Genomic DNA, 18,932 nt, shown 5'->3' on the forward strand with positions numbered 1-18,932 from the left:
CTGACACAATTCTTTATGTTATAAATTTTAGCCTTGATTCTGGATTTATCATAGCAACATGCTAAAATATTTTCTGAATTATCAATTAATAAACTATATTGACCCAATTTGTATTTGTCACTATTATAATTATGTGCTTAGTCCAACTTTCACTGGATTACTATTGTAATCATATTCTTGCTAATCTGACTAAAATTCTTACCAGCAGTATGCTTAGTCTGCTAAAAGCAAAGTATAGAATAAAGTTGTAAATTTATTTGTTGACATTTTAAACCTAGAAAATTTAAGAAGAAAGCTGCTGACATGGAAATAATCCTGAGCACCAAAAACACTCAAAAACCAAGACCAAATAAATTGTGATAAGGATAAATAAATGAGACTCATGGGAGTAGGTTATCATGTCATTCTTAGAGAATGTAGTTGTGAAGAAAAATACAGGCATACGAAATGAATTTAGAAAATCAGATTATTATTAGCAAGTTCACGGAAAGGACCAGTTTTTCCTGTTTACTGCTCTCTCTTTTCTACTATAAACTCGCTGAGAGCAGGAACTATGTTATACATACTGTTATGTCCTTAGCATTTAACAATACTTGAACTAGAGTGGGGTCTAAATAAAGTATAAACCAAATGACTTCAGTTATTGGATTTCTATCCCTCAAAAAAAAAAAAAATGGCTACAGAGAGATGAAATTCAAAAAATAAATAAATTCAATCATAAGAGGCATAAAAATGATAAACAGTAAATCAATAGGGCTATTAAAAATATCCTATAAACATTTAGACATTTGAATGAGTATAGTTGGTACATATTTGGGTTACACAAAAATGCTTTTACAACTGGGAAATAAGAAGAAGATAAAATTGCCTTCTGGAAAAAAATACTAAGTACTATAACAAATGGTGACCATTTAAAATCATTAACTATATATGCAACGAGGTATATTCTTAATAAGTAAAGAATCTAACTATACTCAAAATTTATTGATTATAATGACCGTCTGAATAGAAAATAGCAATACATTAACCAAACAATGACAATCAGTACGGAGTCTAGAAAACGGACAAATTCTTTGTCAGTATTTTTCTATCATTATGCATGGGGTAAGGGTATTGCTCTTTTGACCAATGTGGACCACTGTGATAGATGACACCAAATAGAAATTAAGAGAGTGGCTATGATCTTGGGAAAAATAAGTAACTTATCTAAACCAAAAACTTCCTATCTGTAACATGGGTAAGAACTCCATTAAGGAACTTCCTTGTCCATCTGGAGGTTAAGGCTCCATGCTGCTGCGTCAAGGGGCAACCATTTGGTCACTGGTGGAGGAACTTAATATCCCTCATGCCACAGGTATGGCAAAAAAAAAAAAAAAAAGAAAGAAAGAAAAAAGTTAAAAAAAGAAATCCATTAAGAATCCACATGGTTTTAAGAATTAAGGGCTGAGTGCCCCTCTGCCACGTGAAGACACGTGGACAGGATGACCATCTATGAATCTGGAGTTGGGCCATCAGCAGACACCAAATCTGCTAGTGATCCTGGACTTTCTATCCTTCAGAACCGGCAGAAATAAATGTCTGCTGTTTATAAGCTAAAAACTAATGCTTATAAACTTGAACACAAAGTATAGTCCCTGGGAATTGGAAAGTGCTCAGCAAATAAGACATGCATGTAAACTAAAAGGGTGTTCATTAGGCTCTGCTCAGTTCAGTTCAGTCATATCCAACTCTTTGTGACCCATGGACTGCAGCATGCCAGGCCTCCCTGTCCATCACCAGCTCCTGGAGCTTGCTTAAACTCATGTCCATCGAGTCAGTGATGCCATCCAACCCTCTCATCCTCTGTCGTCCCTTTCTCCTTCTGCCTTCAATCTTTCCCAGAATCATGGTCTTTTCTGCTAGCTTTATGGAAACATTTCTTTTGTTCTAAATCTTTGCAATGTGATCTCTTTGGTGGGCTTGCCCAAGAAGCGGCCTAAGTGATACATGAAGTTGATTTTCTGGCTGTATACCTGCCTTTGAGTTTGATTATTTTTGTCTGTTTACTTCTAAAGCAGTCTCCTTTGGGCTTAGTTTAGGGTATATTCCCTAGCGTTTGATAAGTGAAAGTGAAGTCACTCAGTCGTGTCCAACTCTTTTGCGATCCCATGGACTGTAGCCTACTAGGCTCCTCAATCCATGGAATTTTCTAGGCAAGAGTACTGGAGTGGGTTGCCATTTCCTTCTCCAGGGGCTTCCTGACCCAGGGACTGAACCTGGGTCTCCTGTGTTGCAGTCAGACACTTTACCATCTGAGCCACCAGAAGCCCGTGAAGCATTTGATAAACTCTGCTTTAAACTGACAAAACCTTTTGTCAAAGAAACAAAGTAAAGAATGGATCCCTTGGTGATTTTACCAAGATACTCTCAGCTGGAAGACTTCTATTTGTAGGGGTCAGACATCATCCCTTCCCTTTGACAATTTTCTAAATGTAATAGGATCTTACATATCATACACTCTTTGTAGGTGTCTGTGTGTATATCTATTTACCTACTCACCCAGCTACCTACCTCCTCACCTACCTACCATCTATATCTATGTATGCATGCCCATATGCATGTGTATAGTGTATATGTGTGCTCACAGTCCGCAAAGTGCATTCATTTTATGGTCTCAGGACAATTGTTGAAATGTCTTTCACAAAATACTATGCCCAGTTTATAGCAGATGAGAACTTCAGTCTTCTTGTTTAATGTTATTCATTCTTTCAACATATATGTACTGAGTTCCTACAATCAGATCAGACCCTATCCTTGTTACCCAGCCAGTAAGTGGCAGGTCTGAGCCTAGATTCAATGTTCCGCCAACCTCAATCTGCTACCTCCAAGGCTAAATATCACAGGAAATAAAGAAAATTGAACTTATGAGTATTTTATTGGGAAACTTAATGAGTTGAGTCTTTGGGGGGAACACAAAGGGGGCAACAAAAAAGTGTCTTAAGATAGAATTTCCAAAGTTACTAAACATGTTTTGTTTCCAGTTTTTCCATCAAGAAGAACAGCATTCCAAAAATCTGAGACTAAATGTGGTTGAAAGGAAAATTACACTCATAAGAAATAAGGAATATAGTAAAAGAGTTTCTGGTTGTTTTAAATGATTTCAGGTCCTGACAAGTAGAAGAATACCAAAAGAAACCAGAAAACTCTATTGGTAATCTTTGAAGAATCATGGTCATTGAGAAATATGTCAGGAGGCAGATGATTATTCTTTAAAAGGAAAGGGTTAGGCCTATTTGTGAGTTCTTAATGTCAATTCCTGGAAAAATCCTTGACTTGATGATTAAACAATTTGTAGGTACTTGTGAAAGGAAGTAATGATTACTAAGAGACAGCTTAGATTCAGTAAGACTAAGCCTTGCAAAACTAATTTCATTTTTTTTTTGCTAGATTAAATGCATTTGTCTTTTGACCTGTATTTTATATAAGTACTTCATCGTCTACTAATGTCTTCAGTGAATTTTGTTGTTCAAAATAGCAAATATCCTGAGCATGTGCATACATGTCTGTGAACTGGTTTTACACTATAAGCTTAATATGAGAATTGAGACTTCGTAACGTAGGGTAACTCTAGTTGAGTAGCACTTAAAAGCACCTTTGCAATTAGGCAGTGTGCTAGGTACTGTAGATTAAAAGATAAATAAGACACAGTTCCTGTCTTTTAAATGTCTGTAGCCTATTTAAGGGGAAGATAGACAAAGATTGGTTTTCCTTTCCATGCATGCAGTGCTCTGGAATAACTCCCAGGCACTTAATGATCTACACGGAAGACACTGTTGCTTGTCTGCCCAAAGCCGATTATTCTCTTTCTTCCTTAACAACAGAAAGTGTATTTTTTTCAGATAGGAAGTGGCAGGGAGTTCAGAGGTATATTTTTCCTTGACTTGTAGGGGATGATTTGGCTTCACATTCAGTGTTCAATGATTGTTTTAGGGGCAGGAAGGTGACTCCATTCTGGCCAAAGGGACTTCTAAATATAGTCCATTCTAAAACACAGAATTTCAAGAAGTCCTTTGCGTCCTTCTCGTACTTGAATGCAGTTGTATGAAGATGTGTTATTCGGAGCAGTAGTGGTTATTTTGTGAACACGAAGCCAACTTAGAGTCCTGACATTACTGAACCTCTGAGCCAATACTGGCAACTCCTTTTCTTATGTTCTACATTTTTATTTACATATATATTTATTTTTGGCTGTACCGGGTCTTCCCTGTTGCTTTTCTCTAGTTGTGTGTGGGGATGTGGTTTGTGGGCTTCTCACTGTGTTGCCTTCTCTTGGTGCAGAGCACAGGCTCTAGGCACACAGACTTCAGCAGTTGCAGCGCACAGGCTCAGCAGGTACGGCTCACAGGCTCCAGAGCACAGGCTCAGCAGTCGTCGTGCACGGGGTTAGTTGCTCCATGGCCTGTGGGGTCTTCCTGGATCAGGGATCGAATTTGTGTCTTCTACACTGGCAGGTGGATTCTTTACCACTGAGCCACCAGGGGATCCCCTGGCAACTTCTTTTTAATTCCACCTCTTTCATAAAACAAACCCCCCACAACCAAAACCCTATTGGTTAAACCACTTTTAGTCAGTTATTCAGTTACTTGCAGCCAAAACCAACTAATTGATATTAGTGACACACATAATTACTGACCATGTTTTCTATACAGAGTAGTATCTTTGACTAAGTAAGAATTCAAAATAATACATTTAAAATACAAAGATGAAAGATTCAGGAAATGATTGTAACCACACCATAATGAATGACTATTAATCTCAATAAACCCTAAGAGTTTTACTACTGTAATGAAGAAGTCTTTTTACACAACATTTATAAAAAACTATATGTTATTATACAACAATTAACCACAAACATCATGAGGCTTTTGGTAAGATCTTCAGCAAAAATGTCTTAACATGCTTACTATAAGATGCAATCAACTTTCTTACTTTGTCATTTAAATAAAATTATGTTAAATAAAATTATGCCCCATTCTGCCGTTCTTAAAATAGCTGTTTTCATAACCTCTTTCCCTACAAATGACCTGCAGAGGAAGACAATTCCTAGGTTTTCAAAATAATTACAAGGGCATAACTCTACTCAGATTTTTGTTGTATTTAGATGGAAATATGTTAGCCAACCATAGATAATGTGTAATATGATATAATTACCTGGCTTGTGGCAAACCATAGCTGGTCCCTACTCCAACCCGAGGCAAGCTATAGACGACTTTTTTTACTGTTGCTTGATCAGGGAAATTAAACATAACTGAAGCTGGGGCAAAAAGAAAAAACATGATTTAGAAAACCACAGGAGAGCTAACCACCAATTTCAGAAATCATTTTTCAAGTGCCTTTCATGATTTACTTGTAAAGGTAATGAATCTTCATAGAAATTAGATTTCCTTATAAGTTTATCCTAGGATTAACATTTTCAAACAAATACATTCTTTTTTAATTTTAATTTTTGCATTAGCAGCAGCATATAAAAGAAAGAAATACAATGCAAAAAATCAAGTCAGTATCACATCATGTCAATCATTAACATTCAAATATGAGCAGCACATTTTTTTTTCAAAATATTTAAGGAGACTTACTTCGGTTTGCCATAAACACTTCCAAAGCAGTATTTTGTAGAAGATAACGTCTTGAAAATACAGCTCGTATCTCGCTGAACATCCATTTTCCATGAAGTCCCTCAGTGTATGCGAGGACCTAAAATAAACAGTTTGAAGGGAAGTGTCAGTCAGTGGAATATGTGTCTCAGACTTAGTCTGATAATACTTTAGTGCTGTATAAAAGTCAGTAAATTAGGGGTTATCTTCCTGAATTCATGATGTATCACAATACTGTCAATCATTTGATTCTGTATATTTACAAAATTTCTACCTTTCTAAATTTTTGTACCTGGCTCATGTAGAAATAAAGGAACAAAGGAACAGAAAAGTTGTAAGTTCAAGGTGACCCTGTGACAAAACAGAAAACGTGTTATGCCTTGCTGGTCTTATATATGATTGGTTAGACCAGATGGCTGGATATATACGGTTGGTGCTTTTCCAATGTCATTTTTCCTCCTTCTTCCTTGCTTAATGGAAGACCATTTAGCCCTCAAAGTGGTCAACCCCAAGCAAGGGTTCATGATTGGTCTAAGCCTGAGGTCAATAAACATTTCTGGCAAAAGGTGAAATAGTAAAAATTTTTAGGACTTGCAGGCCACCTGTCCTTCTCACAGCTATTCAACTTTGCCACTGTGGTAAAAGCAGTCCCAGATAATGTGTAAGTAGATGGGCATGACTGTGTTCCAATAAAACTTTATTTGCAACAATGGCCTGAATTTGTTCCCGAGGACAGAATTTGTCTGACTTTGATTGAAGATAGTGATGATAAAGTCATTCTTTGCTTTCTCCAAATTCCCTTGCAACTATAAGTAAGGACATGTGACCCAGAACTGGCTAATGAGAATGAAACCAGTCATTTGGGGATATTCCAGAAAAGCTGACAAAAGGAGTCATATGTAGCTGGCACATTTCTATCTCCTCCTTGCTTGAATGGAGATGTAATGGCAGAAACTGTAGAAGCAACTGTGTAGCAATTAGAGGAAGGCCAAGATAATCCCAGGGAGTATGACCCTAATACTAAGTTGCTGAAACATTCTTAGCAATTATCCATATGTGGACTTCTTGTTTCATGATACAGATAAGTTCACATTTGATTATTCTGCTGCAGTCAAATCTGCAATAAACACATTTTTGGAGTTAACAGAGACAGAGAAGACAGGAAAGTCTGGCATTCTGCAGTCCATGGGGTCAGAGAGAGTCAGATACAACTTAGTGACTGAATAACAACAAAATGAGTATAATCTCTGAAACAAGAAGAGATCTTTCCATGAAAGTTATGATGGCACCTTTATACTAAAAGTGGTATGTCAGGAGGATGGGTGATTTTATGTCTACATATATTATATATTACTGTATGTGTATATATATATATATATACACACACATATATATATATCTATATATCTCAGTGTATGTATATACATACACTAATACACCAAGATGGGTGGGTCATGGTGGAGAGGTCTGACAGAATGTGGTCCACTGGAGAAGGGAATGGCAAACCACTTCAGTATTCTTGCCTTGAGAACCCCATGAACAGTACGAAAAGGCAAAATGATAAGATACTGAAAGAGGAACTCCCCAGGTCAGTAGGTGCCCAATATGCTACTGGAGATCAGTGGAGAAATAACTCCAGAAAGAATGAAAGGATGGAGCCAAGGCAAAAACAATACCCAGTTGTGGATGTGACTGGTGATAGAAGCAAGGTCCGATGTTGTAATGAGCAATATTGCATAGGAACCTGGAATGTTAGGGCCATGAATCAAGGCAAATTGGAAGTGGTCAAACAGGAGATGGCAAGAGTGAATGTTGACATTCTAGGAACCAGCAAACTAAAATGGACTGGAATGGGTGAATGTAACTCAGATGACCATTTTATCTACTACTATGGGCAGGATTCCCTTAGAAGAAGAAATGGAGTAGCCATCATGGTGAACAAAAGAGTCCGAAATGCAGTAATTGGATGCAATCTAAGAATGATCTCTGTTCGTTTCCAAGGTAAACCATTCAATATCGCAGTAATCCAAGTCTATGCCCCAACCAGTAACGCTGAAGAAGCTGAAGTTGAACAGTCCTAAGAAGACCTACAAGACCTTATAGAACTAACACCCCAAAAAGATGTCCTTTTCATTATAGGGGACTGGAATGCAAAAGTAGGAAGTCAAGAAACACCTGGAGTAACAGGCAAATTTGGCCTTGGAATATGGAATGAAGCAGGGCAAAGACTAATAGAGTTTTACCAAGAGAACACACTGGTCATAGCAAACACCCTCTTCCAACAACACAAGAGAAGACTCTACACATGGACATCACCAGATGGTCAACACTGAAATCAGATTGATTATATTCTTTGCAGCCAAAGATGGAGAAGCTCTATACAGTCAACAAAAACAAGACCAGGAGCTGACTGTGGCTCAGATCATGAGCTCCTTATTGTCAAATTCAGACTTAAATTGAAGAAAGTAGGGAAAACCACTAGACCATTCAGGTATGACCTAAATCAAATCCCTTATGATTATAAGGTAGAAATAAGAAATAGATTTAAGGGACTAGATCTGATAGATAGAGTGCCTGATGAACTATGGAATGAGGTTGGTGACATTGTACAGGAGACAGGGATCAAGACCATCCCCATGGAAAAGAAATGCAAAAAAGCTAAATGGCTGTCTGAGGAGGCCTTACAAATAGCTGTGAAAAGAAGGGAAGCAAAAAGCAAAGGAGAAAAGGAAAGATACAAGCATCTGAATGCAGAGTTCCAAAGAATAGCAAGGAGAGATAAGAAAGCCTTTCTCAGCAATCAGTGCAAAGAAATAGAGGAAAACAACAAAATGGGAAAGACTAGAAATCTTTTCAAGAAAATCAGAGATACCAAGAGAACATTTCATGCAAAGATGGGCTTGATAAAGGACAGAAATGGTATGGACCTAACAGAGGCAGAAGATATTAAGAAGAGGTGGCAAGAATACACAGAAGAACTGTACAAAAAAGATCTTCACGACTCAGATAGTCACAATGGTGTGATCACTTACACTCACCTAGAGCCAGACATCCTGGAATGTGAAGTCAAGTGGGCCTTAGAAAGCATCACTACGAACAGAGCTAGTAGAAGTGATGGCATTCCCGTTGAGCTATTTCAAATCCTGGAAGATGATGCTGTGAAAGTGCTGCACTCAGTATGCCAGCAAATTTGGAAAACTCAGCAGTGGCCACAGGACTGGAAAAGGTCAGTTTTCATTCCAATCCCAAAGAAAGGCAATGCCAAAGAATGCTCAAACTACCACACAATTGCACTTATCTCACACTCTAGTAAAGTAATGCTCAAAAATCTCCAAGCCAGGCTTCAGCAATACGTGAACTGTGAACTTCCTAATGTTCAAGCTGGTTTTAGAAAAGGCAGAGGAACCAGAGATCAAATTGCCAACATCTGCTGGATCATTGAAAAAGCAAGAGAGTTCCAGAAAAACATCTATTTCTGCTTTATTGACTATGCCAAAGCCTTTGACTGTGTGGATCACAAGAAACTGGAAAATTCTGAAAGAGATGGGAATACCAGACCACCTGACCTGCCTCCTGAGAAACCTATAGGCAGGTCAGGAAGCAACAGTTAGAACTGGACATGGAACAACAGATTGGTTCCAAAGAGGACAAGGAGTACATCATGACTATATATTGTCACCCTGCTTATTTAACTTCTATGCAGAGTACATCATGAGAAACACTGGGCTGGAAGAAGCACAATCTGGAATCAAGATTGCCAGGAGAAATATCAATAACCTCAGACATGCAGATGACACCACTCTTATGGCAGAAAGTGAAAAACTAATCAGCCTCTTGATGAGAGTGAAAGAGGAGAGTGAAAAAGTTGGCTTAAAGCTCAACATTCAGAAAACGAAGATCCTAACACTTCATGGCACATAGTTGGGGAAACAGTGGCTAACTTTATTTTTCTGGGCTTCAAAATCACAGCAGATGGTGACTGCAGCCATGAAATTAAAAGATGCTTACTCCTTGGAAGGAAAGTTATGACCAACCTAGACAGCATATTCAAAAGCAGAGACATTACTTTGCCCACAAAGGTCCGTCTAGTCAAGGCTATGGTTTTTCCTGTGGTCATGTATGAATGTGAGAGTTGGACTATGAAGAAAGCTGGGTGCCAAAGAATTGATGCTTTTGAACTGTGGTGTTGGAGAAGACTCTTGAGAGTCCCTTGGACTGCAAGGAGATCCAACCAGTCCATTCTGAAGGAGATCAGCCCTGGGATTTCTTTGGATTGAATGATGCTAAAGCTGAAACTCCAGTACTTTTGCCAACTCATGCAAAGAGTTGACTCATTAGAAAAGACTCTGATGCTGGGAGGGACTGGGCGCAGCAGGAGAAGGGAACGACAGAGGATGATATGGCTGGATGGCGTCACTGACTCGATGGAAGTGAGTTTGAGTGAACTCTGGGAGATGGTGATGGACAGGGAGGCCTAGCGTGCTGCAATTCATGCGGTTGCAAAGAGTCGGACACGACTGAGCAACTGAACTGAACAGAACTGATATACATACACACATTAATATTTTTATTTTTCTCGTTGAGAACCATGATTTAATGGATATTTGACTCTGTATTCTTCTCCATTAATCATATTATCAGTTTATTTTATTGAATACCTTTAGCAGGCAGGTGGCTCACACCCATAGAAGTTGGTTTGACTCTAAGTGCTTCATGTAAAACTGTCTTACCAACTGTGCCAGTTATTCAATGATTGTGTCTCGGCTCTGGAGTCACCCTTAATTGCTTATCACGTGAAAATGAATCTGTGCCCTTAATTTTTCCTTTGGTAGCCAGGAGTATGTTGAGGTCCATCAGGGAAGGACTCTGAAGAGACGATGCGGAGGCAAGGGGTTTTTCTTCCCCATTCCGTATGCTCACCTAGCAGGTCTCTGCAGAGTGTGGGCTTCTCCAGGGCCCGGCTCCTGCAGTGTGTGATGGCCGACAGCACCCGGTGATGAGAAGATTTCTCCAGTACTTCAGCGCCCCAGGCACTTTTATAGCAAGGTGCTCTGATGAGAACCCTCCTATAAGGAGCTTCACCAATCCCTAGAGGGTGGTTTTCTGGAAAGTTCGAAAAGACAGAGCACCAAGCTCCCCCAGCAGGGCACCAGAGTGACTTTGTACAATGAAGGGCGCTAAAATCCATGCCCTCCCTACCTAAGTCAAGGGCCCCTGCTTGGGTTCAATATCAGCTCAAAATACAGTGGCTGGTCCTCATGTATTCTGTTCCTATGTTCCTCAGAGTGCTTGTTATTTCTTACTAACTTGTTTCTCCAAAATTCTAGTAGAATTCATATTATCATTATTTCTATGTTATAGTGTTTATAAATTATAACACTTTCCCTGTTCAAATTGCTATGTGGCTTCTTTCTCTTGATTGGTTACAAACTGATACAGGAACTCAATCAGTTTTCCTCCAGGCTGGGACCACAGCAGTCCTCAGGGGCCCTGAGGGACCCTTGGGAACAAGAAAAAGGGAACTGAGATAATCAGAGGAACTCAGTAAAGTCTGGAGGTGAAGAGTAAAAGGAGACAGAATAAAATTAAATTATTTTGCTAGCAAGTAATAAACAGCTTTTCATACTGTTCAGGGGCAGGAGGAGAAGGGGACGACAGAGGATGAGATGGCTGGATGGCATCACCGACTCCATGGACGCGAGTCTGAGTGAACTCCGGAAGTTGCTGATGGACGGGGAGGCCTGGCATGCTGCAATTCATGGGGTTGCAAAGCGTCGGACACGACTGAGTGACTGAACTGAACTGAATAAACAGGCTTAGGCTTCCATGGAGGCTCAGTGGAAAAGAATGTGCCTACCAGTGTAGCAGTCGTGGGTTCGATCCCTGGGTTGGGAAGATCCCCTGGAGAAGGAAATGGCACCCACTCTAGTATTCTTCCCTGGAAAATTCCGTGGACAGAGGAGACTGGCAGGCTACAGTCCACAGGGTCACAAAGAGTCGGATATGACTGAGCAAGTAAATTAACATCAACAATCATAAACAGTTCAGGAGGCAATTTCCAGAAGATAGATCCAAAGTTCCAAGCTGTTTTGAACAAGGACAGCATCATCTGAATAAGTGGTACAGCCCCCATTCAGAGAAGCTAAGGAAAAGAAAATTTTCCTTTACAGTCACTGACGTTATAGCTAAGCTTTTGAAATCCTTAAAAGGGACTGATAAAAGACAGTGCTTTGAGGCGTTCATAATTTCCTGCCAGAAAACTCAAGAGAGCCAACAGTCCTTTTCTTTTTTTTAAAGCATGCCACCTCCTACTTTCGCATTTCCATTCAGATTGATTATGGAACGAAACTCTCCTAATTTAACTAAAACTTCTCTTCTAAGTATCCTTTCCTGTGAACTGCCTTTCCTGGTATCCAGCTTAAGAGTTATCATGTACTAACCTCCAGTATCTCTTCTATGACATCATTTTGTGTCAGTTCTGTGCATGGAACTTACTCATTTGTTTGCTTTTTCTCAGTCCCCTCCCTGTGATGTGAAAGTTCCATGACAACAAGGTCCTCAGTCATCTTATTTACTGCTCAATACACAGAGCCTAAAGCAATGCCTCACACATATGTGCTCCATAAACATTTATTTACTGACTAAATCACCAAGAGAAACGGACAGATAATACATATGGGGAGGGTTACAAAGATATCTTACAAAGTATGCGTATCTTTGACTCCTTTGCTGAATTGGAGAGCTTTCCAGTTTCACCTTCAGACTTCTCATGTTTATTATCCTAAGGCTGGAGCCTGCCAGAAGTCTCTCCTGACTTGCGATTTAATCAAGATCTAAACAAAGTGATCTAAATAGAATAACTTCTACATTTTCTAGTGCGTTAATTCGCACTCACAAGGAACTCTAGGTTGGGTCATGTGCTGTGCTGTGCTCAGCCATTAGGCCATGTCTGACTCTTTGCAATGCAGCAGACTTGTAGCCCACTGGGCTCCTCGGTCCATGGGGTTTCCCAGACAAGAATACTGGAGAGGACTGCCACGTCCTCCTCCAGAGGATCTTCCTGATCCAGGGATGGGATCTGCCATCTCCTGCACTGGCAGGCAGATTCTTTATCATTGAGTCACTAAGGTAGACTGGGTTATACCATATCCTGAAAGGTCTGTCTCCATAAAAAGGATTCCTTCATTCTAGAGGGGCTATGGAAGGTCTTTTAGGCTAAGGCATTTTAGTTGATAGACTTAATGCCTCTCATTTAAGAAAATATATACTGAGGTGTGTCACAGAATATCATTTGACACCCCTTTTAAACATCGGTTTCATTTCTGTTAAGTAATTAGACATTTTTTTGGTAGTGAAATTACTGCAGAAAGGATGGAAAATAAAATATTTAAAGAAATGATGAACTGTTGAGATAAACCACTAGCATTCAAATAATTTCACTGATCGCCATGATTGCCTGGGACTATACCCCAGTCCCGTTTCCTCTCCTCTGCTCAGATACCGAGAGAAAGCCCTGAAACAGAGCATGAGGGTAACTAGAGAGAGTTTACTGACACACACTCAGGGGGCTCATGGAGGCCAAAGTAGAACGCTGTGACACTGGAGGCAGAGAGACTCGTAAGGATGCTACTTTGGGCATGTGATGAGTTTAATCAATTTGTATATGCTTCAAAAGGGCAAAGAATATCATTTATAGTGGATTAAATACTGAATTTATGGTATGTTTCTATAAAATTCTGGGCATCAAGCCTAGGTCTGAAATATGACTTGATCCTATAAAATTGCCTGTATTTTATTTGTATCTCCACTAGTTACATAGTGTTCTGTAAATTTCAGGCTCTTCTATAAAATAATAATGCTTTAAGTTACTTTTTCATTTAGTCCAAGATATTTTTATAAACCATAGAAGTACTTTCATCTAGACTTGAGGTTTGTGGTTTTGCTTTCTTTCTTAAGTCAACCTTTCCATATTATCTGATTTGTGCTTCCCAGGCTGTCCAAATTTCTTAATATACTATGAAACCAATCAGCAAATGCTGAACTAGTCTACTCAGTTTCATTTTCTGAAAAGTTGAATGAAGAAGTTTTATTACATCATATGGAGCCTGGTGGGTTAGACCTAGGGGTCGCAAAGAGTCGGACACGACTTAGCACCACACACATAGATCATAAACAGGAAAATTAAAGCATTTTGATCACAAATTTTATGAAAGTTCTGTGATTTTCTTAAGTGACCACTGATCTGCTTTGAACTAAGGGCTTTATATCCAAAAACAGTGAAGGGAGAGAGAGATTACACTGGCTTTATACCCTGAGGTCTGCCCCACTCACGAACTGAAGCACACAGGATGCAATCTAAAACAAATGTAGTAGAGACCCCTTGTAAACCACTTCACCCAAATGTGTGCTTAACACATATTTGATGACTGTGTTGAAGAAAAATAGGGTTGCTGTGCACTCATGTGTATCAGACATGCATATTTGTCAGAAACATGGGTATGGCTGTCAAATCAATTTCATCTTTTTTTCTGTTAAAGACAGTTAATATTGTGTGACCTAAAAAGTACTTGTTTTGTGATAGCTTTGGTGATCTCAAATCATCTGACTGCATATATCAGAACAAGTATTTGGATATGAAAAAACTAAATTTTGCTTCAAGCTGTATTTTCTGTTAAGAATTGATGAGAATGATGCAAAGGGCTGGCTAGACATGCCCTGTTCAGTTTTCATCAGGTCATCATATCCAACAGACACTTGAGCTTGAACAGTTTAATTAAAGGGCTGTTAGTGCAATGGGAAACTGTAACCCCCATTACTTTGATAATTCTGTACAAATTACCAATGATTCTGGATGTAGCAAATATATTCAGGATGGAAGAGTGCAAGAGAGGTTTTAGGTTTGCATTCATGCACGGTCTTTTCCCTTTGCCAGATGAATAAAGAGGATTCTAAGGCCCAGAAGAAAACCGGAACCCCAGAGCAGAAGAAGCTCGGGTTCTACATCGACTATGCTGTGGAAGATCATCTCTGACTGGCAGTCGAGGTCATGGAACATGAGATGAGGAAGTAGGAAGCAGAAAAAACGGCCAAATGTTTGGAACTGCCTTCTTCCAGTTCTCACTGCATTTTGTGGTGATACCAGTTCTTCACCAAAGGCATAGAGAGAATAAGATGTAAGAAGTAACTAATTAGAAGTGTATGGAAAAAAGGAAATAGCAACACAATGGACTCTTCTCTTCTAATTGGGCAATGAATGATTTTCCAAGAGGTCAGTTACATACGTATGCACAAGTTAAAAGTAAGTTTTCAGATCCTTACCTTCTTAAAATCTACTTGTCTGAGGATGAATATGTGAGAGAAATACACGTTGTTTTTCCCATCGCCATTCTCCAATTACAAAATGGGAGGGAGGCTCTCTGTGATGTATCATCTAGGGTACAAAATCTGTTGAGGGGGTAGGAGCCTCAAATAAGGGACAATTTATTAGAAAGTGTATGCCCTCAATGACTGGATTTGAAAAATCTTTAAGTTAAATGGTTTCCTAATTCTCTACTTTCAAAGAGCTGAAGTTGGATCTTATTGGGTTGACAGCTGGAAGATAATTAAAGATAATTTTTGATGATAGATCCACTAGGTGATTTTTAGCATACAACTTAGAAGTAGCACAAAAACCTATATAAATGTTGCTGGAATAAAATGTCAATATCCTTCTATTTACTTATAGTTTAAACTTGTGAACAGGATTTTTCAACAGAACTACAAAAAAGAAAGTTAAAAACTATAAGAGTTATTATTCACACTGGTCAGAATGCCTACCATCAGAAAGTCTATAAATAATACATGGTGCAGAGGGTAGAGAGAAAAAGGAATCTTCCTCCACTGTTGGTGGTAATATAAATTGCTATAGCCGTTATGGAAAGCAGTATGGTGGTGTAAAAGCTACAAACGGTTACCATATGATCTAGCGATTCTATTCCTGGGCATATACCTGGAGAAAACTATAACTCAAAAAGATACATGCATCCCAGTATCTCTGCTGCTGCTGCGTCGCTTCAGTCGTGTCCAACTCTGTGCGACCCTGGAGATGGCAGTCCACCAGGCTCCCCCTTCCCTGGGATTCTCCAGGCAAGGACACTGGAGTGGGTTGCCATTTCCTTCTCCAATGCATGAAAGTGAAAAGTGAAAGTGAAGTCGCTCAGTCGTGTCCGACTCTTCGCGACCCCATGGACTGCAGCTCACCAGGCTCCTCCATCCATGGGATTTTCCAGGCAAGAGTACTGGAGTGGGGTGCCATCACCTACAGCACCATTTATAATAGCCAAGACAGGGAAGCAACCTAAATGTCCATCAACAGATGACTGGATAAAGAAGATGTGGCATAAATACATAATGAAATATTACTCAGCCACAAAAAAGAATGAAATCATGCCATTTATAGCAACAAGAGATTATCATACTAAGTGAAGTAAACCAGAGAAAAACAAATATCAGATGACATAGTATGTGGAATCTAATAAAAAAATGATAAAAATGAACTCATTTTTCAAACAGAAATAGACTCAGACATAGAAAACAAACATGATTACCAAAGGGGAAAGGGTGGGAAGGGATAAATTAGGAGTTTAGGATGAACACTGTACACTGCTATATATAAAATAGATAACCAACAAGGACCTACTATATAGCACAGGGAACTATACTTAATATCTTGTAGTAAGCTATAATGGAAAAGAGTCTGAAAAACAATATACATCTGAATCACTTTGCTATATATCTGAAACTACCACAATATTATAAATCAACTATATTTCAATTTTTAAAAAGTTAGGGATAGCTTTAATATTGATCCCTGTATTGTTTTAGCAATAAATAATATTCCTATGTAGATATACTAACCATCTCATTGAGATGAATTTCCCATAGCATTTTAACTTTATATGTTTTGTAATTATTTTTCAAAGCTCACAATATATTTATGCTGTATGGTTATAAGCTGATAATATTTATAAAAACAATTTGTTTCAGAATAAAAATGTTAAACACTTAAAATTTTATGGTCTTAGGTATTTAAAATATTAAAACTTTAATTCATTAGTGTATATGCTTTCTGTAGATTATTAGAATTTAATGATCAATATATGACTTTCAAGCACAAAATAGTTTTAGAATAGCTGTTTGGAGAAGGGATCAAATGGAAATATTTGTTGAGTAAGAAAGAGGAATTACATAAAATGTCCACTTGAAAAAATATTATTTGTACATTTTAAAGTGGATGTTGATGACAGCCAAATCATTATTCCTTTGGATATATTTGATTCTATTGGGTATATCTGAAAAGTGATTTTTTTAAGAATTTTATTTTAAAATATCAATATGTAGAACATTGTGGATATCACATCTTTAAAAAAGGTTAAACTTATGAAAAGTATTAAACATTAACATGTGTAATATGTAAATTGTTTTATACATGTGTAACGTGGTATAAAAGTCTTTTACAGGGGGGGTTAAAAAAATGTTAGAGGACAATTACAACGGACCTGCACTATACAATAAAGAAAACCTCAAATTTCTCATGGGAAAGTCTCACTAAACCTTTTTATCCAATTAATAATGAATAAAGTCATCAAAATAAAACTGTCAGGGGTAGGCACTGTAATCAGTAAAATCTAATACAGACCAAAAAATGATCACTGAGTCAAATCTTTTCATTAAAATTTAGATGGAAAATAATTAGTCCCAATGAAAATAAATAATTCATGTAATATACAATTGAAAATGGAAAAAGCTGAAAATGGTTTAACTGTGAAGTCAATGAAAATGATCAAGAAATTAGGCTAGCAAAAAGACAGTTTCTAGGAAATACATTTTCAATGAAAAATTTATAATATATACTATATTGTTATACATCTGAGGTTAAATATTCATAAACACAGTCATTATCACTAAATGAATTAAAATTACAGGGTCAAAATATCGTATAACAGAAACATTTAGGCAGCTCATCTACAGAGTTTTTCCTTTAGTTTTATTTTATTTGGCTATGCAGTGTGGTATGCAGGATCCTAGTTTCCCAGCCAGGGATGGAACCCGTGCCCCCCGCAGTGGAAGCACAGTCCCAACCGCTGGACCACTGGAAGGCAGGGAAATCGCTAGAGGGTTTTTTATTCAGCATTTTGCTCGAAGTCATCACTTTATGTACCTGCCTCTCCTACATTTAAAGCCTTCCTAGGGTCCATCTCTCTTATAAGCTGTAAGACCTCAGGGAAGTTAGTTCATTTCTAATTATTTAGCTTCTATATCATAAGATGGAGGAAATGACAATACCTAAACTCATAGGGTAGCTGAATGAGTTCTGAATGAGTTCTTTTTAAAAATGCTTAGTACAGTTCCCTGCTTCCGCTCATACCTTCCCCATTGTTGGAGAGTCCCCATGAGCACACAGGAAGTGCCTAACAAATGTTAGCCTTCTACTCTAATGCCTACTTTCTCATGTGCACATGTATAGACATACACATATACATGCACTGAGCACATCTCTGGTTTTAACCTTCAAAAATGACACTGCCAGTGAGAGAACAGAAAACCTGGACCACAGCATATGACCTTTAAAACTAACAGCCATAACTATTGTTTCCTTAGTGGCAGTTTGCATTCTAGAAGTTTTCCAAAATCACAACTATTTGAGACGTCAGCTACCACATCCATTGTTAGCAGTGATAACTCTAGGAGGTGAAAGTGAAAGTTGCTCAGAAATGCCTGACTCTTTGCGACCCCATGGACTGTCCATGGAATTCTCCAGGCCAGGATACTGGAGTGAGTAGCCTTTCCCTTCTCCAGGGGATCTTCCCAACCCAGGGATTGAACCCAGGTCTTCCACATTTCAGGGGGATTCTTTACCAGCTCAGCCACAAGGGAAACCCAAGAACACTGGAGTGGGTAGCCTATCCCTTCTCCAGGGGATCTTCCCGACCCAGGAAACAAACCAGGGTCTCCCACATTGCAGGCGAATTCTTTACCAACAGAGCTATAGTGTCTTCTCTAATTAGGCTAGCTCTTGCTCTTTTCATGATTTATCAATTGATTTTTTAGTGACTCTTATTTAACAAGTATTTATTGATTGACCTTCACCAGCTGATAGTGAATGAGAGGCAGAGTCCCTGTTCAAAGAGGTCATAGGTGCATGGGGACTCTCCAACTATACGGAAAGTATGAGCGGAAGCAGGGAAGGAAGAGGGTCTCAAGCATAGTTCAGCTCAGTTTAGTTCAGTCGCTCAGTCGTGTCCGACTCTTTGTGACCCC

General features: G+C 38.6%; 1 protein-coding gene across 1 annotated transcript in view; it reads right to left on the minus strand.

Moving 5' to 3' along the window:
• NBEA (neurobeachin) overlaps positions 1–18,932 on the minus strand; it is a 667,766-nt gene that overhangs the window by 125,681 nt on the left and 523,153 nt on the right. Inside the window, exons 42-43 of the mRNA XM_052650319.1 lie at positions 5,616–5,733; positions 5,191–5,293 (exon numbers count right to left, since the gene is read on the minus strand). Of these exons, the coding sequence (XP_052506279.1) occupies positions 5,191–5,293; positions 5,616–5,733 (221 nt within the window). The remainder of the gene's footprint in view (positions 1–5,190; positions 5,294–5,615; positions 5,734–18,932) is intronic.

This window comes from Budorcas taxicolor, chromosome 12 (assembly GCF_023091745.1).
Source record: "Budorcas taxicolor isolate Tak-1 chromosome 12, Takin1.1, whole genome shotgun sequence".
NCBI lineage: Eukaryota > Metazoa > Chordata > Mammalia > Artiodactyla > Bovidae > Budorcas > Budorcas taxicolor.